Source organism: Sesamum indicum, linkage group LG9 (assembly GCF_026168435.1).
Source record: "Sesamum indicum cultivar Baizhima isolate 11 linkage group LG9, ASM2616843v1, whole genome shotgun sequence".
NCBI lineage: Eukaryota > Viridiplantae > Streptophyta > Magnoliopsida > Lamiales > Pedaliaceae > Sesamum > Sesamum indicum.
In genome coordinates, this window is record NC_142665.1 from 7,262,663 (window position 1) to 7,285,390 (window position 22,728).

Here is a 22,728-nt window from a genome sequence, read left to right on the forward strand (position 1 = left end):
TTAGAAAATTAATTTCATAAAATTACATATACACAAAAAGTAAATTTACTTCCATTTTGTTTAAGCTTGTTGTTAATTGAAATAATATATTAGTATTTGTTTTGTATGTATAGATAATCATCGTTATCAATACAACCTATATTGTACGAGGTGTCAATTATTCATTTAATTTGAATAAAGTATGTATTGATAATTGTGCAGTAAAAAAAATTACAAGACAGTTGTGTATGTGAGGTTATAAGACAATGATAAATTTTAAGGGAAAAATGCAAGCAACCTCCTTGTGATATTGCAAATGGAACAGATTACCCCATATGCAAGAAATAACAATTTATCTCTATGTATTTTCTAAAAATCACATGAGGATAATTTGCTCATTTGAAAGATCGCACGAGGATAAACTGCTATTCACCCTAAATTTTAATATAAACAAATAAATTGTGAGTTTCAAAAAAATTAAAACTTTACTAAAAAATATACACACATATACTAGATGCCGTCATATCTAATAACACTTATTTTAAGTGTCCTTAATATTTGGGATTTGTTGTGCCTAGATTTTTCAAACCCCCAAGCACGGAAAAATATATCCACACATTGCATAGGCATATGGAAAAACACCCCTTATCCAATACATTGGTCCACAAATTCTCACCAAAAAATCAAAAAAAGGAAAAATAAAACAAGAAATGGAAAAGAATGTAGAGAAGTGAGAACCACAAGCACATAATCTTCTTGTTGTATCTCACCAAACGTCCATTCCAATGGCATTCAGCCTCTCCTCCATCCCATTTTCAAGGCCAATCAGCAGCCTAAGGAGCCAAGTTCTGGTCACAAAGTGTGAGTTGAACGAAGCTTCAAATTTGAGTGCAAAGGAGTCGAGACTTGAAATTGGGTCTCCCATTATTGTGGTTGAGGCTCCTCAGCTGCTCAAGACTGCCGCTTCCGTCCCTTGTTTGCGTGCTAACGCGGGCTTAGTTAAGCCCGGTGATGTCGGGAGGTATATCCATATTTGTTTTCTATACTCTTCATAGTGATACGTTTTTAGGTTATACGTACGTGTTGACATTGTTAATTCGAGTTAATTATTATTGTTGGTTAATTGTCATTTTATTTGTTCTTTTTCAACAATATTGTGCGGGTTGGAGCACAATTGTTAAGTTTTCTAAGGTTGAGTGTTGATGGTTTCTAATTCACTTGCAGGATTGTTTCGAGAAAGCCTAAGGATGTGTGGGCAGTTCGTCTTAGTATTGGTACTTATCTTATAGACGGAAAGTACTTCAAGCCCTTGGAACTTGATGATTAACTCATAAGTTTCATACGGCAATGTACAAATATTTTTAAATATATGGACTTCAGTGAATCACAATGTAGATAATTAGGGTTTTGGAGATTGATTTTTTTTTTTTTTTCTACTTAAGCTGATTTTAATTTTAATTTTCGATTATGCAAAGCAATTGCTTTGTTCCCTCTCCCAGACAATCATTTGAAATTATTGTGGTGTGTATTACATTTACACTTTTACCATTTTGTAAATGTATCAGTTGTTGATATTTCGTCAAAATTTGGACAAATGAAAGAGTCGTAAAATAATGAATATATGACGATCAAATGATGGAAGACAAAAAGAGAAAAAAAGTAAAATATGCATTACAATAAATTTTATATTTCAATATTAACTATAGTATTATTAACGCCTTTGTGATCCACAAAATTAATAAATATACGAGCATTTGATTAAATATTGTATTTATTATAAACAAATATTAACGATTGTTGTTGCACGTATCGATGTATCATAGCGAAAATTAGCAAATACGTAACAAATTCCATTATTAGAATACGAACAACATAGTAAATATAGCAATTTTATACATAATGAATATTAATATAGTTCATAATAACAATAGTATTATTATAAAAAATAAATACGTGTTTATTTTCAGATTCGAACGTTTATATACTCACAATTGATATATGACGTATGCAAATACAAGTTATAATTCAAGTAAAAAGAAAAGAAGATAATAGCCGTTCAAAAAATTTGGTCAATTTTTACCATATTATTCTACAATTTTCAGGGGTTGGTTTACTTAACATTTAATATATTTTTTATTTTTTAGATTATAGAAATTTTATTGAATGTAAAAGTCTAAACCATAGGGGAGGAAAATGCAATTAAAACTAAAGTCAGGGGAGAGAAACGCAATTATTAACCCCAAAAAATCGAAGTCCACATTTGATTTGACAAATCTGCCAAACCTTCGTTATTTCCTCACCACCTTCTTCCCCCCTCTGCGCCCCCAACTTCCGAAGCCCAAAGCGTTAGCACAGGGAGAAAATTCCATCAAATTAACTATAGCTAAGGTTAATTTTAAGCATAAATTGGAGTAGAAATATAGTCACATGACTGCGATGGATCCTCCTGCCCCCAATGAGGTTCGTGTATCCATTCATCCGCGATGCACACACAAAACCTGCAAGTGTTTACTGTGTTAATTTGAGCGCACAACACTCACATGTGTGTGTTTGACTATGGCTGTGGAAGAGTTGAAGAACATTGAATTGGTTGTTTGGTTTAGTTTTGATATGTTTATGTCCGCGATCAAGTGATGGGTTTTGAAGCTTTTGATGTAAAAGGTTGTTTTTTTGGCAGCAAGAGGATGAGGACATGTTGGTTCCACGATCGGATTTGGTGGAAGGTCCTCAGCCAATGGAAGGTAACTTAACTGGGGATTGGTTTAGATATCCATTAACTTTCTTTAAAGGGGCAGGAGGGTTGTCAATTTACTATGTTGAACTAATATGTAATTTGGTTTGCTTGTTGATTTTGGTGATTTCGTCTGGAATTAGGGCAAGAAAATACTGAGTCCGAGAGTGTGCGCATGCGTGTTTATGTGTGTGTCACCGTGCAACTTTTGGAAACCCGAGTTTTTCTCGTTTGGTCCAATAGGAAAAATATTTTTTTCCTCTAATGGTATCAACCCAAAAATAATGGGAGAGGAATTGGTACGTGTACAATAATGTTTCTCAGCATGCTAATCTACATTTAGTTTATTCACAATTCAATATTATTCTTTTTGGTAATCTTGTTTGGATGAGGGATCATAAATTATATTATGTCTCCAGAATGCCAGAACTAAGATTTAAATGGGTCATGAATATATGTTGTTGGGTAACTTTATCATACTTTTTTGCAAAGTAAGAATTTGAAGATCAAGTAGGGATAAAATGCTTTTCGACTTTTACTAGCTTGATAGGGACAAAATCTGCAGGCTCTGCATTGTGATAAATATTGCCTCTTTTTCTTCTATTTCCATTACTCTCATCTCTCTTTTCTTTTTCATCTATTTGTTATAGCACCAGAGGCAACAGGTAATACTGCAGGAAGTCAACCAGAGGAGGATCCTCAAACTGCAAAGTTTACTTGGAGAGTTGAAAACTTTTCTAGGTTGAATGTGAAGAAGCTCTACTCTGGAATATATGAACTCGGTGATTATAAATGGTAGCTTTTTATTCGATTCAACTTGGGAGCATCAGTTAATGGTTTGCAACTTTTTTATGACTGCACTGGTAGCCTTTAATTTTTTTTATGTTTGTCAGGCGGATTCTTATTTTTCCAAAAGGAAACAATGCTGATTATTTATCCATGTATCTGGATGTTGGTGATTCTACTACTTTACCTTATGGATGGACTAGATATGCTCACTTCAGTTTGGCTGTTGTTAATCAAGTCCATAGCAAGTATTCAGTCAGGAAAGGTACTGCTCCTATTACAGTTTGTGTCTAACTGATTCCAACTATTGAAGTTTGCTTTTACAACTGAAGCAATTTCAATGTTTCTATGCCTGTGATTTTTCAATTTTAATATGGATTGGATGAAGAAATGAATCTATTTGATTTTGAGCATTGCTGCTGATATTTAGACTAAGCAACTATTTGTGTGTCCATAGAGGAAATGTCGATGTCATACCTCTTTGATGGTCAATATTAACTAGTGAATCTTATTGATAGTATTACTTGATAGAAGAATTATAGTCACAACTAATTGGTGGAAATTACCATTTAGCTTTGCTTGTCATAATAGACATTGGAAGTCACTATATGATCTATTTCACACAATTGCGGTACAGCTAAACATCCATGGAAGCGGGCCAAGCAGCTAGTATTACTGACTGGTTAAATTACATGATATGCTGAATTTAACTATATAAGAATCACGGTATTCTAGGCGTTTGGTTCTTCTGCATGTATTTGCATATTTGAACATCAAATCATGGTTTTGGATAGCAATTTCATCCAAATAAAGATAAGACATCACTGGATTGTGTTTTTTGCAGCTACTAAACTCTTTCCTATTTTGACCATGCAGAAACACAACACCAATTCAATGCCCGAGAAAATGATTGGGGTTTTACATCCTTTATGCCACTTAGTGAACTTTATGATCCAAGCAGGGGTTATCTTGTTAATGATACCTGTGTAGTTGAAGCTGAGGTTGCAGTTTACAAAGCCATGGATCCCTGGTTGTATGATTCAAAGAAAGAAACTGGTTTTGTGGGGTTAAAAAACCAGGGGGCTACCTGTTATATGAACTCTCTCCTCCAAACACTATACCATATTCCTTATTTCAGGAAGGTTAGGATCTCTATCAGGGACTGACTCACTGTAACTGAGTTGTTTATATCAAGGTTTCTTCAGAAATGGAGTTATATCTTTGATTCTATATTCAGGTTGTATACCACATGCCTACTAATGTCAATGATATGCCATCTGCAAGTATCCCTCTGGCTCTGCAGAGTTTATTCTACAAGCTTCAATATAGCGACAACAGTGTTGCCACAAAGGAGTTGACAAAATCTTTTGGATGGGATACATATGATGCTTTCTTGCAACATGATGTACAAGAACTCAATCGAGTTCTATGTGAAAAGCTTGAAGAAAAGATGAAGGTCCATAGATATAGTTGTGTTCTACTATCAATTACTTACCACTTGGTAATTGTTCTTTGCTGACTGTTGTTGTGCTGTCATTAGAGAACTGTTGTGGAAGGCGCTATACAGCAGTTATTTGAAGGGCATCATATAAACTACATTGACTGCATCAATGTGGACTACAAATCTAGTAGAAAGGAGTCATTCTATGGTACTTCAACGTGTTAGATTTAGTCCTTTCTCTGACTTGAAAGCTGTCTTTATACTTGCATCCTATGAAAATCTGTATCCTCTGTATGACAGATCTTCAGCTTGATGTCAAGGGCTGTCGTGATGTCTATGCTTCTTTTGATAAGTATGTTGAGGTTGAACATCTAGATGGCGATAACAAATATCATGCTGAACAGTATGGTTTACAGGTGCACAGGTTAACTGGATTTTCACAAAGATTGTATTGCTTGTTACTACTCTGATTTATTTTAATATAACCTTATCGAATGTAAAACTGTCCAATGAGTCATGCTCTGCTTGTCATTATGTGTCTTTTTTGAGTTGGGATTCCCCACACTCTTGTCTTTCTGTTTATACTGGGAATTATACCCATGAAATATGTGTTATGCCAAGCCACCTCTGATGTGTGCCTATTTCAGGATGCTAAGAAAGGGGTCTTGTTTGTTGACTTCCCCCCAGTTCTTCAGCTTCACTTAAAGCGGTTTGAATATGACTTCGTACGTGACATTATGGTAAAGGTCAGCAGTTAAGAATATCATCTTTCTGTTCTCTTCCAATTTATGAGTTTGCAGATTTATTATTTGCATGTTCTGTCAACATTATTAACCTAGAACACTAAAACAGAGAAAAAGAACATATGTAGGTTTAATGTTACCTTTTCTTTGAGTATGCGAGCTCCCTGCATGGTTGCCCAAGGCCAATAGGACATGCGAATTGAGGAAAACGATGTTAATATTGCCCCCCCCCCCTAGTTGTTTACATAGTGCTGAGATCAGAACTTGGTCTATAGTGAAGCAAGTAATTTCCTAATAGGAAAAGAAGTAATTGATGAAAATTAGTTCTGACAACAGTCACACTCCTTGTCTTGGGTAAGCGTTATTGGATGTGGATAAGATATAATAGGAGGCACAGTATAAAGGATGAAATGATCTAAATTGGATTGCCATTTTTTTACGCAGTACTTGCATTATTGGCAAATACATGACTTCCGACCTTCATTCTCTCTAATAAAAGTACATCTGCAGCATAATGTGCGTGCTGAATATGGGCCTGTATCATAATTTTGTCTAGTGGTTGGAGATGGTGAGACTCTAATATAACACTTTTATTGTGAAGAAACCTTTATTTTTATTTTGAGGTATCCTTTTATTGTATGATCTGCCTGAAGTTGCATTATTTTTTTTGAACTGTGCCATGCCACATATCATGTTCGTGACGTATTAGTTGTAGGATGCTGGAAGTAGTAACTTACTGATTGATAATCGGTACAAGGGTGAATTAGGCTGTCCCTTTTTGAAAACAGTGAAGCAAGTTAGTTGACTGTTGAAGCCTATGACATGAGTCACACTTGCTGACATAGAGGTTATATGTGTCTTCGGAAGTGAGTTGTGGTATGATTAAATACCCCCACTGTTATTGTGATTCACATGTGCTGTTGTCTGGCATTAGAGACGTGAAGAATAAGTGAGTTTATTGTTCAACTAATAACTTCAAACCATTATATCAAGTAGAAATATAAGCCTAAGTAGTTCCTCTTACGCCTGAAACTTGAGCTGCACTCAAGAATCTAGCTGCGATATCTGCCTTTTACCTGTTGTATCTGTGCATGTTTGCTCTCAATAGCTGTTTAATCTGTGATTAATGGTGCATTTATAGTCTTATCTCATTAAATTCCTTGCATATAAATTTCATTATCTTGATTCTGATGATGCAGATAAATGATCGCTATGAGTTCCCGCTTCAGCTTGATCTGGATAGAGATAATGGCAAATACTTGTCACCTGAGGCTGATAGAAGAGTGCGCAACCTTTATACGCTTCACAGGTCAGATGATATGATGGTTTTCTACTAGTTATACTGCTATTTAGTTGTCATCAATTTTGTGCTTCACCATTTTGGTTGGACAAAAGTGGTTGCTGCATCTTTACTTCGACATGTGGTTCATGTTTCCTTTAACCTTAGGTCCTTCATTTACAGTTACATCTAGACAGTGGTTGTTTAGAAAATCCATGACCTGTATATTTTCCACCTCCATAGAAATATTTTCCAATTTGAACTGCAATGATTGTCTTTATGTGGACCTTCCATATGATATAGAGTTCACTCAAGTTTGTAAGTTAAGTAGCTAGAATCTGAATTCTGGATCTGTCTGTGGCTGAACACTCCTATAATCAAACAAACTGATGTTTAAGTTGATATTTTGAAAATCTATGTTCTGTATGAGTTATAAGTTGTGCTTGGTTCCTTGGGCTCAAATTTGAATCAGAATGCTTCTTTGTTCAGTTTTAATGTGTTTGCGGTTGTAATTTGGTCTTTCTAGGCTGAGCTTGATATTTCTGAGACTGCATCTGCAAATCTTATCAACTTCTCTTTCTCATTCTGACAAATACAATATTTTCAGTGTCTTGGTCCACAGTGGTGGTGTGCATGGTGGACATTACTATGCCTTTATAAGGCCCACCCTTTCCAGCCAGTGGTAAGCAGTTTATGACCAAACTTCATCCTTTAAAGCATAAAAGAGCGGCACCTGGTTATATGATCATTTTTTATGGGCCTGATTAGCTGTGATGCACCTTTAACTCACTCGTTCTCTTCCTTGTTTCTGCGGGGTGGGCTTTATTCTGGAGTATTGTGATAACTGACTTGTTTGCTGATTTTACTGAATCTCATTTCCAATTCAATTATATGAACCTAGGGAAATTGGATGTGCTTGTCATTATTGTCTTATGGGGTTAGTCCTCTGACAGAATTCCATAGTCAGGAGCTCTGTGTATGATTTTCTGATACCACCCTCCCTGAATTGTTACAACTCTCCAGCTATATTGTGATTTGTCTGAAACATGAATTGTTTGTTTGAAGGACTACATATGGATATTTCGTTCATGAATTGCATAAAGCAAATAATCCTAAGTGGGTTTCAGGTATAAATTTGATGATGAACGAGTGACAAAAGAAGACATGAATAAGGCTTTGGAGGAGCTGTATGGTGGTGAAGAAGAAGTAGGTTTTCCCTACTATTCTCGTTTTCTTGATGTGATTGCTTTGTTTTGCCTTCTTATCTTTCTTAAATTTATTGCTACAATTCTACCTGTTCACTTATGTCTCCTCAGCACTTGATGCAGACCAACCCTGGAATCAATAATACTCCCTTCAGGTTTACAAAGCACTCAAATGCGTATATGCTGGTGTATATACGTGAAAGCGACAAGCATAAAATAATGTGTAATGTCGATGAGAAGGATATTGCTGAGCATCTGAGGGTTAGATTCTGATATCGGCTTATGATTTTGGAAATTTGCATAGTTTCTATCTAGTCATTCTTTTTATTGATATATATATATATATATGTTTGGCCTTCCTAAAGTTTATGATGTTACCCTAGGAGAGGTTGAAGAGAGAACAAGAAGAAAAAGAGCAAAAGAAGAAAGAAAAAGCTGAAGCACATCTGTACACAGTCGTCAAAGTAATTTTTTTAATAATTTATTTCATTGTTTCATGCTCGCAATTTTGGTATCATATGGTTGCGTTTCTATAAGAGAATTTATGGTGTTTTCAGGTCGCATGTGATGAAGATTTTGCTTGGCAGATTGGAAGGGATGTATTTTTTGATTTAGTGGATCATGACAAAGTTAGGAGTTTTCGCGTTCAGAAGCTAATGCCATTTAACAATTTTAAGGTATATAAACCTTGATAAACACAAGCTTCTCTTTTCAATTAGTGGTTGTAGTGCTGTAGGTGTCCTTTCATATAGGAGAAGAACCTAGTGGTCAGAGAAATCACCCTTTGTGATACACTAAGCTCAAACTTTGGAAATGATTGAGATGAACAGGACTAATATTTGAGTGAACTGCAATGAACTTGTTCAATTGGGTGGATATTTGCTTGCATAACTTAATATTGGTTGTATAGGTATGCATAAAGAGGGTATGGACATACTGAAAATGACTTTTGATTTTCACTTGATATATATCCCAATGGGTTTGGTAAATCAGGCTTGGCGGCTTTGGCCTCAAGTTTGTTATGCCTACCAGTTACTTCCCACGGCTGTTCACTGAGGTGCTTCCCCCGGTTTTTGGAATGACACAAGCCAGGCTAGGCCTAGACCAAAAAATCTATTGTGAAAGTAAGCTGGAACAGAAAGAGATGCCCCTCATGCATCCGGGATATATTAATGTGTGGAAGTTTTGGATATAAAAATGACTGCTCCATGGAACTTCTGCCTTCGGTAGGAAATTCATTATGACAGAGGTTGTGCCTTTAAGGTATAATATCGTGACAGAAACTTAAGGAGTTCAACTGAAGTTAGAACCACTAAGAGTAGGATTACGAATACGAACATCTCATGCTGATTCTGTTTCTTTGAATGGATTTTTATTGCCCATGTGCACAAAAGTTATTTGGTAGTTCCTGAAAGAAACTGAAGAAAAAAAGAAAGTTGTTTTGTTTTCCATCATGTTCCAGGTGAGCCATATGTTTTGACAGAACTAACAAAGGGAAGAAAAGAGAAGAAAAAAAATTGATACATGCTTCCGTATTGCTAATACTTTTTGTTCTATTCAAAAGTATATATGAGAAATGTTATAAGTCATGCCTGCCGCAGTGCATCTTCTTCATTGTGTCAAATTGAATTTGATATGTTTTGCTGCTTTTTGTTTTTGTGTAGTCATTCCTTCTTTTACATGGCAAGTAAAATCCTATGTTTTCTAGGAAGTGCTTACTCTTCTAGTTCAAGCCATTATACATCCTAGTATGTGTTCAATGTAACATGATCGCAGTTGTAAATATTGTTGTAATTGTTAATATTTAATATCAGCTAATTGTAAAGTTAACCCCAGGAAGAGGTTGCAAAAGAATTTGGTGTACCAGTCCAGTTCCAGCGCTTTTGGCTGTGGGCGAAGCGCCAAAACCACACATACCGTCCTAACCGTCCGTTGACACACCTTGAGGAATCACAAACAGTAAGAACTTTTTGCTCATTATGAATATGATCACTTGCCAAATCCTAACATTTCTTCCCTGTCATGTTAACTAATGTATGACGTTGGCTACTTATCTTGTATTTTCTTCCATCTTTATTCTTGAAATCAACAGCATTATTTGTTCTTTTTGCAAACTCAATTTTCTTTTAGCTCCTTGTTGGCAATATCATGTGTGATCAGTTGATTAGCTTCAAACCATAAATATAAAAAGATATTTTTTATCTAACTGGATTGTTTTAGGCCTTCATTCGAGCATTACATTGTTTGTTGACCTATTGCACCTGCATTATGGAGTTACTGATGTCCTCCCCGCACCAGGAATTCATTTTTGTTCATGTTCTAATATGTCTTGCATGTAGAACTACCGCACGGTTCATGACCTGTATGGTCTTCCAGGCCTTTTATTTCTACTTTCTCAGGAACTCCTGACTAAAACTTAGGCATCCTTAAAGTTTTTTATTTGCATTCGATATGTCAATGCACTGTAGTATAAAATTTACAATTCTAATATTTCATGTGATTCATTTCAAATGTTTACATGGTTGTAGGTTGGATATTTGAGGGATTTATCTAATAAGGTTCAGAATGCAGAGCTGAGGTTGTTCTTAGAATTAGAGCTTGGACTGGTAATAGAATCTTCCAATACAAGCAGCAGAGGTGCCATTGAGTGTTCATGACTGGTGTTAATGAGTTTCTATGTTGTCATTTAGGATCTGCGTCCTATTCCTCTCCCTGTTAGGACAACAGATGATATTTTGTTATTCTTCAAGCTTTATGATCCAGAAAAGGAAGAACTTAGGTATTTTCTTGTTCTTGTTCTTTTGCTTTTGTTTGATCCTAGGCATCAAAACATATCCAAGAAGAGAAGAAAATTAAATATCCATAAAGGGCATAGATGTAAACCATGCCTTTGAGCTTTAATTTGATCTTCATTACATGCCAGATATGCTGGACGACTTTTTGTGAACGGCACTGGAAAGCCAGCAGATATCTTGACTAAACTAAATGAGATGGCAGGATATGCTTCTGATGAAGAAATTGAACTTTACGAGGTTTGTTGCAATATGTCATGCCTAATTTACTGGAAGGGAGCTTCCAACAACAAAAAAAAAAAAAAGGACAATACTGGCAGGGACCATTTTTTACTGGCTCTTTGTGCACCCTTTATAGCTTTCCATTAAATGTTACCTACCACTTAATTCAAGATGTTGCTGTCACTGTTTACTGGGCTTATTGCCGTTCTTTTTAACAGGGATGATTATTTTGTCTTTCTTGAGTTTTTATAGCAAGCTAGAGTCATGTTCTAACAAACCTTTCACCTTGACTGATCTAAGTCGCACTCGCATTAGGGGTCTCATTTATATATTTTCCTTTTCTGAAATGTGGTGATTTTTGGGCTAGAGAGAAAGAGAAGGAGGAAACCAATATAACCTATGTGGTTTCGTAATGCTTATGAAAAATCTCCCTCGTGTCTTCCCATTCTGGTTGTTAGGACACTCATTTACAACCTTTGGATTCTAGCTATTTTGCCGCTGTAAAATATCAATTAAATAGGAAGAATTATATTTTAAGCAATTCCTAAGTAGGTCCAACTTCAACTTGCATGTATTTTATATGGTAAAGATATTTTTTGTTCTCTGATTCTCAGGAAATAAAGTTTGAGCCGACTGTGATGTGTGAACACATTGACAAGAGATCTACCTTTAGATCTAGCCAGGTACTTTTCAATCATTGTAACACGTATGCTGTGAGTGGAGAAATTATTTTTGATTACTTTTCTGTAACTTCTTGCAGCTTGAGGATGGCGACATAGTTTGCTTTCAGAAGTCAGTCCAAGGTAGCAAGCGACGTCGCTGTCCAGATGTTCCATCATTCTTTGAGTACCGGCATAATCTCCAAGTACCTCTCATAAAATCTTGAGTAATTGTCATTTAGTATCCATCTATGCATATCTTTGTGGGATCTTGTATATTGCACTTCAACATATAGAATTTTGTCCACATCTGTCAAATTCTCATCCTCGTGTTGGTTGTCGTTTGGTATTGTGAATCTTTCTGTGGTGATGGACTGAATGAATACCGGCTTAATTTAAACTTTCTGGCATACGGAAGTTTTTTCAAATGCTCTTAAGTTTTTCTGAAAATTACCGAGTAATACTTTGATATTTCCTATTTGTTGTGTGGGAAGATTCTGTTCTGCTGGGTACGTCTTCCTGTTCCTGAAGACATTATGTTGCAGGTTATTCATTTTCGGTCCCTAGAAAAGCCTAAGGAGGATGAATTTTGCTTACAACTGTAAGTGCAATTTAGTAAACACATTATGGAAACAGCAAGCTATCAGTTTTTATCTTGGTTGGTCACACTAGTCTGTTCATTAATTGCATTGCCAATATGTAGGTCGAAGCTTGATACATATGATGAAGTTGTTGGAAGGGTAGCTCACCAACTTGGAGTAGATGATCCTTCTAAAATTAGGCTTACATCACACAACTCATACTCTCAGCAACCAAAACCTAATCCTATAAAGTATCGAGGGGTAGATAATTTGTTTGACATGTTGCTGCATTACAATCAGGTAAGCCATAACCCAAAGCTGAGAGTCAGACTTCATATGTAGAAGACGTGGACATTAACTGACTCTGTTATTTGTTCAGACTTCTGATATATTGTACTATGAAATCTTGGATATGCCTCTGCCGGAATTGCAAGGTTTAAGAACACTAAAAGTAGCTTTCCGTCATGCCACAAACAATGAAGTGAGTAAGCGACATTGGAGGTGGACTTTGTGCGTATTAGTATAAGCTTCACGCACATGCATTCTGGTATTTAAATGTTTAACAATATTTTCTCCCATTCTTTCTAATGTCTAGATGGAGATTTATAATATTAGACTGCCGAAAGAAAGCACCGTAGCGGATGTTCTTAGTGATCTCAGGATGAAGGTGATCTATTGGACTAATAATATTGGTTTATTTTATTTCAGAAATTAAGTGGGTACATTCATCAGAAGTGGAATTTTGTCTGTCTTTATTTTTTTATGTAGGATTAACTTATTTTTCGCGCTCTTGTCACTAGCATAGCTTCCTTTGATTTAAGTGGCACCATGTTACACAGGCCGAGCTATCTCATCCAAATGTAGAACTTAGATTGCTGGAGGTATTCACCCACAGGATCTACAAGGTATTGCACTCAAAATTCTTTTATATTTGATTCTTCTTTTTTCCTTCTCTGATCTTGATACTAAAAGAGTATGAATATACTCTTCTTAAGTTCCCATGATACAATTGAAATGGTTAATCTCACATTATCTGTGCCTATAATGTGGCATTTGGGTCATAGAGCACATAGCATGACTTGGGAAGACTTGGGTCATAACAATTTAGGGGTTCATCGACTAAAAATAAATTTTACCCATTATTCGATAAAATTGGAAAATTGTCCATGAATCATGAAGATACTAAACTGGTGGCTTTTCATTTGAGATATGGATTAAGATGAAAAATAGTTTGGGGTCTTTCAAGAATCAATTTGTTCATTTATGATTTAGGTATTTACATTTAGACATTTTCAGTATGTCCCTGAGGTGGTCATAATTAGAATATAACAGAATATTTTGCAAACAAGGCCCCACATACCTGCCACCTGTCGAGGTCTCGAGCATGACTACATCCAATTTGGTCTACATAACACTCTACTCTGATTCAGGATGATGATGTCCTTGCTTTATGGGTTTGCTATGGTCTGATTCACTTGTGATGAATTGTTTACTTTCTTTCCAAATGGATGAGCAGTTTTGCCATACCGGGAAAGGAAATTAAAGCCCATCAATTTGTTTTCTGCTTTATACACTGCTGTAACATTCTAATTCGCATTTAATTTATTGGGAAATTAATGCTTTCAAAGTTCTCTTACTGACTTGGCATTTTTGCAGATATTTCCATCCAGTGAAAATATAGAGAGCATAAATGACAATTACTGGACTTTACGGGCAGAAGAGGTTTGCTCTCTCCATCTGTGTGTGTATTGTTTGGGTGGTGGGTGGGTGGGGGGTATGTGTGTGTACATACTCACCCATGTAAGTGCTTACCGTTTTTGGTCATGCATGTGGTCAAAGAAAATATATGGGGTAATTGCGAGCTTTATTAGTAGAATGCTTAATAGGCTGCTGCATTTTTCCCTTTTATAGTGGTTAGGTATCAGCATTGTTTGTCTTGATTTGCATGCTCCTATGCTTAAAAGTTTTGGGCCATGCATGTGTCTAGGAAAATTTATTTGTACTAGTGTTCCTTATTACTGGGGTATCATTGATAGGCCGTGGCGCTTACTCTTTGAAAGTGGCTTCTGTTGGCATTATTCATCTTCACCATAAACATCTGTATTTCCTGCTAATTTATTTTTGCAGATACCCGAGGAAGAAAAAAATCTTGGTCCACATGATTTCTTGATTCATGTATATCACTTCATGAATGAGGAAAATCAAAACCAGATGGTAAGATTTGATATTTCCTTAACCAGTAGTTTCGCACACATGCGCATCTGTTCTGGCTGAAGTTCTATACTTGGAAAACTGTCCAAAAAATGCACTTCTCCTTGCTCTTTCCATTTGCAATTTGCCATGATATTTCACTTTGTGGCAGAAAATTCAAAACTTTGGAGAACCATTTTTAATGGTCATTCGTGAGGATGAGATTTTAGCTCATGTGAAGATCCGTGTACAGAAGAAGTTGCATGTTCCAGATGAAGAGTTCTCTAAGGTTGTATGCTCTTACTGAATTCCATTAATTTCTTTAAGTGATTGCTCAATTATACTGGCTTCAGTGGCTTACAAATACCATGTCTTGCTCTCTCTGGATACTTGTTGACTGCTAACTATCCACATTTTCTGTAACTTCTACTATTTTACTTCTCATATTCCCATCTATTCTGGGCAGTGGAAATTTGCTTTTGTTGCACAAGGTCGAGCTGATTACCTTCAGGATTCAGACATTCTGTTCAGTCATTTCCAGGTCTTACCCTCTCTTACAAAAACAAATAAACCACTTTCGTCTGTTTTGCATACTCTAACATCTTTTCGTAATGTCCTTATTTAATGATTATGAATCTTAGAGCCTACAGAGAAGTGGCATTTATGTTGCTTGGGAGCAGTATCTTGGATTAGAGCACTCAGATAACTCCCCGAAAAGGTCTATTGGAGCAAATCAGGTAGTGTTTGTACCTGTACTGATCCAATTCTTCTGGTCCTGTTTTCATTCGGTGGTCTAAGTTGCGTCTGTTGCTCATTGATACTAACCTTGTATAAAGATGCTGGAAACATTTCTGGCTGAGCTGTTTGACATGTCAAAAGATTAAATGATGAAATGTCAATACAACAAAAAGGAGGTCCTCAACATCCCTGGTGGATTCTGCACTCTGTGTGGTCTAAATTGTGTTCCTTTCTTGCTTCCAGAACGAGAGTGTATCCATCTTGGAACAGCCTTCACTGTGCTATAATAATATGATAATCCTAGTTTGGAGTATGATCCCACCGCTGGTGATGTCTAGTTCCTTATTAATCTAGAGATACTTTATGTGCATTGTAATCTGCAAACATAAATGCAAGGTGTCTGCAGTAATTTCGCTTTCTTGCCTAAAATAAGTCTCTTAACTCGTGTATAGTGATGAGCTATAGGGGATGTTGGATCGCAGCTTCTTAGAACCCTTGGATGAAAGCTTTAGCTTATAATATGACTTCTGGCTGCCTTATTTTTTTCGAGAAAATGAAAGTGGACACTGTAGCACAATGCGTCCTTCTGTTTTAGTTAATGAGTAGGATGCACTAATATCTGAGATCACCAATTCTTTTCCAGTATCGTCCGTCGCATGAGAAAGCTGTGAAGATATACAATTGAGAGGGTACCGGCAACAGCAATTCTTGCATGGTTGATTGTTGACAGTCATCAGCAGGTAGCATTCTCTCTCCGCACACAAGTTGGGAGAACACCTCATGGCCATGGGTGCAAGTCAGAATTCAATTATACATCTATAGGAATATTAGTTCCGGTGAGCTCTGCTTGTCTGATGTACATACAAGGGTTCCCTCTGTGGGATGTTTATACTGCAAAAGGTCGATCCAGTTGAGTACGGACTTATTCAAGGTTCATATTTCACATGTAACTTGGTTGTACATGTCCAAGCTGGGTTTGCTGTGACCATGATTCGTGTTAATTAGGTTTGCTAAAGGAATTTTGGCTTGTGTATACAACTGCTACAGAAAGGGTCGTCGAGATTTCCTTTTGTTGTATAGGATTTTGAGGTCTACAAACGAAACAATTGGGTTCATCTGTGAAATTGTAAAGAGAAAGGGGCTTCATGGGGATGTCTTGTATTCTCGAGTCTTTTTGACTGATATCAGAGTGACTGATGAGTTTTCGCATCTAAGTTGGGTTTTGAGTATTTGCTGCACCACTCCTTTTTCTACGTGTGTTGATGATATGCTATTATTACTAATGAAGATAGGGAGTAATTGTGCAATGATATAGCCTTAGGTATCATTTTACGGTATTTTTTTATTTTTCTCAGAAACAATTACATCTAATATATATATATACACACACTAGATATTGTGGCACGTAGTATCAAAATTATCATTTTAAGTCTAAAAATCCTTTTTCTTTTATTAAACAACTCATAATTTGTTCTTTTATATTAAAATTTTACATTGCTTTACAACTCCACATACAAAAATTGTCTGACAATTTTTTTTAATGCATTAATTCAATATATATTACTTAAATTAAATTAAAAAATGATACTTAATTTGTACAACATGTGTTATATTGGTAACAATGACTATATACATACAAAACAAAAAGTAATATACTTTTTCAATTTTAATTAACAATAAACTTAAATAAAATAGAATAAATTTAATTTTGAGCATATATAATTACATAGAATTAATTTTTTCGAATAAACTTGATTGAGTAGTTAATTTAACATGAGTGGGGAAGTTGAAAGATATTTTTGGTAATAAAATAATTTGGTGTAATAGTATGAAAACTACCACTTTATAGTTATAAACACTTTTCCCTTTATAATAGTACTAGTTGTTGTGGTACGTCCTTCCTGTGTGCATATAATAAATAATATTTATATTTTAAAATACATTATGAATAAAATAAAATATATATAAACTAACACATCATATTTCTAAAAAGGAAAAAAAAAAGAAGAAAGAAACACACACACACAAAAAAAAAAGGAAAAAATCAACTTAGAGGTATTATCAATATAACAATAAAATTGGTGTTGCAGTGTCATAACCGCTGCTTGTGAGAGGAAAAGACCTTTTCTTATATATTGGTATAGAAGATAAATAGATAATAGTGTAGATATAGCTGGGTTAATTATATTTTGCCCTCCGATCATTTTTACACTTTGTTATCTAATTTTTTTTTTCAATTTATTATATCGATTTTATGAAATTTTGCACTTTACCGTTTATATGTGTTTTTATCATAATACCATCAAATACATTTATCTATACTCTATATTAAGGTAGAACCACTTTTTTGTGTCTCTCATTTTTGTGATTTTTTTTTTACATTTTGTTTAGTTTTTTTTTTTTTTTTAAAAAAGACCTTGGGACTCGACAAAAACAATGATAAATAGATACAAAATCCCCGAGAAGGAGGTTTTATCTAACTTTCCATGGCCATTATCTTTTGATAGTTATTTCTTTTTTTAAAAAAAGAAATTCTTTCATCTTTCTTTTGTCACTATTTTTTTACAAAACTTAATATTAACTTATTATTTTGTATATATTTTATTAAATAATAATTTTTATAAATATTTTAATGATATTTATAAAAATTACACATATAGGGTGTGTCTCAAATTATTAATTATTATTGTTATTAATAAGGAATATTTTTAAAATTTGTGCTTTAATTCAAAAGCCCGAACTTTTAAAAGACATGAAAGAGTTTTGAGAAGTATATGTAATTAATTTGTTGGAAGTATGAAGCTAAAAAAGTAGAATAAGTTTAATTATGTCATTTGTAACTCATTGCTAGATTACCAACTTAAGTGCATGCTAAAAAAGATTAAAAAAATATAATTTTATTAAATGAGAGATTGGAAAAGATTTTCAAATTAAATTTAGGATAAATTATAATGAACTACCTTGAGATTTATCATATTTACAAATACTCATTCGTTATTTGAAAAATTATAAATATTTTATAAAATTAATGGATGTCTAACGAATATCCTCCTACAATATATTGTTATTCCAGAAAAATAACATATGATACCCTTGTTCTAATGTTACTTGCAAAATCTAAGTATAAAGAGCCAAAAAAACCCTTATAAAGAATCAATTATTTCTCAAACCCTTTATTATTCTTTTTGCTTTTGCATGAATCTGTCTTTACTTATTTAGATCAATTAATGTACATAGTTATTAGTCAGAAATAAGATATGATATATTTTACTCTTTATTATGTTACAAACGATAGCTATTTTTTATAGTTGCTCAAATTGCATAATACCCCCTTATGTTTCATAAATTCAGCTCAATCATCCATCTTCGTTATATGACTAACGACATTAACTTTTTGATAAAATGATCATTATGCCCTTGCATATTGTTTTTTTTAATGATCGTTGGATTCTTATCGATTAGATGAGAACTATCAAATCTAACCATTTGATCTTAACTGTTATATCTTAAATCTATAAAGAAATTGAGGGTTAGACTTATTAATTTTACATATACATTAGAAAAAATAAAATTTTAAATAAAAACCCTACTCCAACCCACCCCTTGCTGCCTCCTCCCCGGCCACCCCAACCCTAGCCGCCTGCGCTAACCTTTGTTCTCCACCCCCACTGCCCTCGCCGCCCCCGCTCGGATCCAGATAAAGAAATAGGGCGACGACGATAAAAAAGGTGGTGGCGTTGACAACACCGTCCCCCAATTTTTTTAATTAATTTAATTATATTAATTGAATATATTTTAGTTAATTAAGAATAAATTTTTAGATAATTACAATAGTTAAATATTTTACTTAGTTAAAATAATTTTATATAATTATAATAAATAAATATATGTTTTGATCAATTAAGAATAATATTATTATTTAAATTAATTTATAACTTTTAATTATTATAATTTCTTAATATTTATACTAATGTAGATATCTAAATTTAAAAAATAAAATTAGTAATTTTTTAGAAGAATAATTATATTTAAAAATAAAAAGAAGAATTTGTATTTTTAGAAGAGATGACAGTGCAATTGACCGTAGTAATTTGATATAATATAGGAGTATTTTAGTATAATTAAAGTTAAAAAAGGTCAAAATACACAAAAAAATGTAGCCTTGAGCTTAATTTGTGATTGGATTGATTTACCCACTAATCACTTAATTCGTTGCTAGCTAATTTTGACTAATTAGGTGTTCTTTTAATTACACCATTCCTTATGGATTCAAATGCTACTTATACATTTTTCAATGCTACTAATTATGGTACGTTTAAACAATTAGACATGGATTTAGCAAATTTGCAATAATATTCAAATGCTACATGCATGTTGGAATTATAAGGAATCAATCCCCATTTATAATAGGCTTAAATGCATTTTTTGTCCCGTTATTTAAGTTATTTGGTGTTTTCGTTTTTTAGGTCTTATATATTTTTTTTATTTTTGTTATTTTGGTCATTTTTCCATTGGAATTCATACATGAAAACAGGAGTCCATTATCGTGAGTTTCGATTTTTTCAATAGAATATCACTTTTGTCAAATTTCGTGGCAAAACTCTCTGCAAAAGAATAATAAAATAACATTTTCATCGTATTTCATTCTCGTTTTTGTATTTGCTCATCACCTCTTCTTACTACTCTTTCCTTTTGTTCTACCTATATATTAATTATTGTTTTGTATTAAACTATTAGTGATCGTGTTAGTGCAACAAGCAGCACGTCTAGAAATTTAATTAAGTTACATTAAGGTAAGTACACAATTTTTTTGCGAGTATATTTACATTTAGCTAGTCATTTTCATGGAATTTTTAGTTTGTTCTTTGTATGTAAAGGATATATATTTTGTTGGTTATAGAAAAACCGTATAAAGAGAATTATAAAAATGGAGAATTTATCTCATAATGTTGGTGTTAAAAAAGAATTTTAAAATGGGTGACTAAATTTGTAAATTGCGCAAAAACAAAAACATGCTTTTATAAACGAGAGAAAATTTGTTAGTTGACCAAAAAAAATAGATAACAAATATATATATATATATATATATATATAATTTGAATGGTAAAATGTAATTTATAATATTGAAGCGCCATAAACTTATACATTGATTTATACCTTGGAGAAAAATGATTAATTTATCCAACACTAATTTATAAAACCTCTACAGGATATGTATGTATATTTATTATCAATAAGTAATTCATGCACAATATATACATCCTCTCAATAAAGATGTGGGCATGCACGTATGAAGTGGAGGGTGACACTGACATGCATCGCAAATATATTGTCATTGACCTCCAACTGATCAATCAAACACCATAAACCCCATTTTACGGGCATCAATAGTTAAGGAACCCAATTTGAGAAACATCTCACTATCCAAATGATTACATATTTGCAAGTTCAAACTGTGTGCGTTATTCAAACCATACTACGATATTGCATTATACTTCTCCTACAACAACACAATCTCATAAACTCCATCATCATCTATAGTTAGTTCAAATATTATCAGTAATATCACATCATTTCGGACATTTTGAATCAAGACCAGCCCACACTGGACCTGATGAAAACAGGTTCTTCTGGAGCAGCTTAAACTCCAGCCTCGAGTTCTCATCATCCCATCTTAGCCCAATCACATCATTCATCTCTAGTCCCCTTCTCATCACGAAATCAGATAACCAGTTCTTGTGAAGCACATAACTCCCACTACTTTTCCACCTCCTAAGCACCAACACGTGCTCCGACTCGGTATCCACATCCCAAACAACCACCTCCACTCCCCGCCAAAGCTTCAACATATCGTTATCCCTAAGATGCGGTAAAATGTGCTCCTTAACCGAACTTTTCTCCAGCAAACACCTCGCAGAATTATCAACATCACTTACCCTCAAACGCTTTGTGACTGGCCAATCTGGGTGATCCATTGAATAGCTTGGCTTGAGACTAATCAGTTGAGTTGAAACCCAGGGGCTCGCTGTCTCGTCCAAGGATTCAGATTCAGGCAATATCTTGAGTTTATCACCCAAGAAATCAAAGAATTGAGGAAATATATATCTTTCCCTTGCCTTTATGATCACTGGTAAGTATGGAAGAGTAGTAATGTGGTTGATTTTAAAGAAAGCGGAACACGAAAAAACTCAAACCCACAACTCCATTGATGACTAATTTTCTTTATACTTGTAGTAGAGCTTCTGCTTCTGCTCTTTAAACCCACTTCTCCCAACTGCTAATTAACAGACTAACTTCTATTAACAACTTAAACTAACTAAGAAACGCTAAAAGAAGACAAAAGCGCACACCCGAGTAACTAACTAGTCTCGCATTTTACAATTTAAATACAGAAAAACGTAAAAACCATAAGCGCAAACGCTTTTGTAAAGAATAAGCTGTACACTTGTTCTGTTAGCAGTGAACAGAGCATGCGCAGGGAGGATGGATTACTGGAAGCACATTCATCATCTATCTCTACTGCTACGTGATGAGGAGAGGATGGTGTTTGATACAGCTAGTCTTGTATTTCGTCTACTGAATATTTATTAGGGATGTATTCAATGAACCGATATCTACTAGTTATCAATCACATGTAAATGAGGTTCACATGAGTTCTAAAGACCGGGTGCAGTAATTGATCATTTAGCCTAATGTCCGACATGTTTTCCTTTTTTTCTAATGTTGTATGCGCCGCAAATCAACCGTTATGTGTGGTAGCTCGGCTCGTAAAACCAAATTTGAAAACCATTGAGCTATTCAAACGCATCAAGTAAATGACCAAATTACCTCCTTATAGGAGTGGGTAATTTACTTCGTTTTAAAAAATATTTTTTTTATAAGAAGTTAATTTGATCATATACAATGTCGCGAGGATATGTATTTAATTCTATTGAGAGCGTATGCAATATAGTTGGATTTTCTTTCTTTCGAGTTGACATGTGATAGTGACGCCTTTCCCCTATTATAGGTAATTTTGGAATTTCACAATTTTATTCGAAATCTATACAATCTTGGTAATCATTAAATAAATCAATTTATCCTTTCACTACATATTATTTATTTGATTGGGTATTAATTTATTATACATTAATTACGTCGCACAAAGTAAACGAGGCTGGCAATTGAATCTCACCTTTGATCACAGGGCAGTACTCAAAATGGGCTAATTGGAGCAATCAACACACAAACAAAAAGAAGCAAATAATAAAGTTTTTGTCCCAATATTGCATTATGTGATTTTTATTTATTTGTAAAAGATAAATATGGATTTTTTGGTGATGGTAAATTGCTATATCTCAATGATCCCGAGCTACCTGTCATAGTCTACACAAAGTGACAGA

General features: G+C 34.2%; 3 protein-coding genes across 8 annotated transcripts; 2 read left to right on the forward strand and 1 right to left on the reverse strand.

Moving 5' to 3' along the window:
- The first annotated feature begins 616 nt into the window (after positions 1 to 616).
- On the forward strand, positions 617 to 1,495 carry CRR42 (DUF3148 family protein). The gene is made up of 2 exons (XM_011091967.3): positions 617 to 1,000; positions 1,204 to 1,495. Exons 1-2 carry the CDS (start codon positions 765 to 767, stop codon positions 1,304 to 1,306), a joined length of 339 nt encoding a protein of 112 aa, XP_011090269.1. The 5' UTR covers positions 617 to 764; the 3' UTR covers positions 1,307 to 1,495.
- Positions 1,496 to 2,241: 746 nt separating this feature from the next.
- On the forward strand, positions 2,242 to 16,560 carry LOC105170988 (ubiquitin C-terminal hydrolase 12). Of its 6 annotated transcripts, none has more exons than XM_088884678.1 (32): positions 2,242 to 2,439; positions 2,657 to 2,720; positions 3,361 to 3,505; positions 3,604 to 3,761; positions 4,373 to 4,638; positions 4,734 to 4,952; positions 5,037 to 5,145; positions 5,238 to 5,353; positions 5,585 to 5,683; positions 6,880 to 6,989; positions 7,567 to 7,641; positions 8,087 to 8,165; positions 8,276 to 8,425; positions 8,548 to 8,628; positions 8,722 to 8,841; positions 10,001 to 10,123; positions 10,693 to 10,770; positions 10,855 to 10,943; positions 11,088 to 11,196; positions 11,793 to 11,861; positions 11,939 to 12,043; positions 12,332 to 12,438; positions 12,541 to 12,718; positions 12,798 to 12,899; positions 13,014 to 13,085; positions 13,258 to 13,323; positions 14,075 to 14,140; positions 14,546 to 14,632; positions 14,781 to 14,897; positions 15,075 to 15,149; positions 15,259 to 15,345; positions 15,990 to 16,560. In XM_088884678.1, the coding sequence occupies exons 1-32, from the start codon at positions 2,407 to 2,409 to the stop codon at positions 16,029 to 16,031; spliced, it is 3,396 nt and encodes a 1,131-aa protein (XP_088740804.1). In that variant the 5' UTR covers positions 2,242 to 2,406; the 3' UTR covers positions 16,032 to 16,560. The 6 variants fall into 6 exon arrangements, with proteins under 6 accessions (XP_088740804.1, XP_088740803.1, XP_011090270.1 ...); XM_088884677.1 differs by having other exon boundaries at positions 2,243 to 2,439; positions 15,250 to 15,345; XM_011091968.3 differs by having other exon boundaries at positions 2,243 to 2,439; positions 12,383 to 12,438; positions 15,250 to 15,345.
- Positions 16,561 to 20,916: 4,356 nt separating this feature from the next.
- Positions 20,917 to 21,321, reverse strand: LOC105170989 (B3 domain-containing protein At2g33720). Its single transcript, XM_011091971.3, has one exon. The coding sequence runs from the start codon at positions 21,319 to 21,321 to the stop codon at positions 20,917 to 20,919; it is 405 nt and encodes a 134-aa protein (XP_011090273.1).
- Positions 21,322 to 22,728: the final 1,407 nt, after the last annotated feature.

What these genes read in the sequence shown, in the direction of transcription:
- CRR42 (XM_011091967.3), top strand. Translation starts at nt 765, where the DNA reads ATGGCATTCAGCCTCTCCTCCATCCCATTTTCAAGGCCAATCAGCAGC. An exon ending in AAGCCCGGTGATGTCGGGAG is followed by an intron (nt 1,001 to 1,203) that starts GTATATCCATAT and finishes ATTCACTTGCAG; the next exon opens with GATTGTTTCGAGAAAGCCTA.
- LOC105170988 (XM_088884677.1), top strand. Translation starts at nt 2,407, where the DNA reads ATGACTGCGATGGATCCTCCTGCCCCCAATGAG. An exon ending in TGTTGCTGCATTACAATCAG is followed by an intron (nt 12,719 to 12,797) that starts GTAAGCCATAAC and finishes TTATTTGTTCAG; the next exon opens with ACTTCTGATATATTGTACTA. An exon ending in TCACCCACAGGATCTACAAG is followed by an intron (nt 13,324 to 14,074) that starts GTATTGCACTCA and finishes GCATTTTTGCAG; the next exon opens with ATATTTCCATCCAGTGAAAA.
- LOC105170989 (XM_011091971.3), bottom strand. Translation starts at nt 21,321, where the DNA reads ATGGATCACCCAGATTGGCCAGTCACAAAGCGTTTGAGGGTAAGTGAT.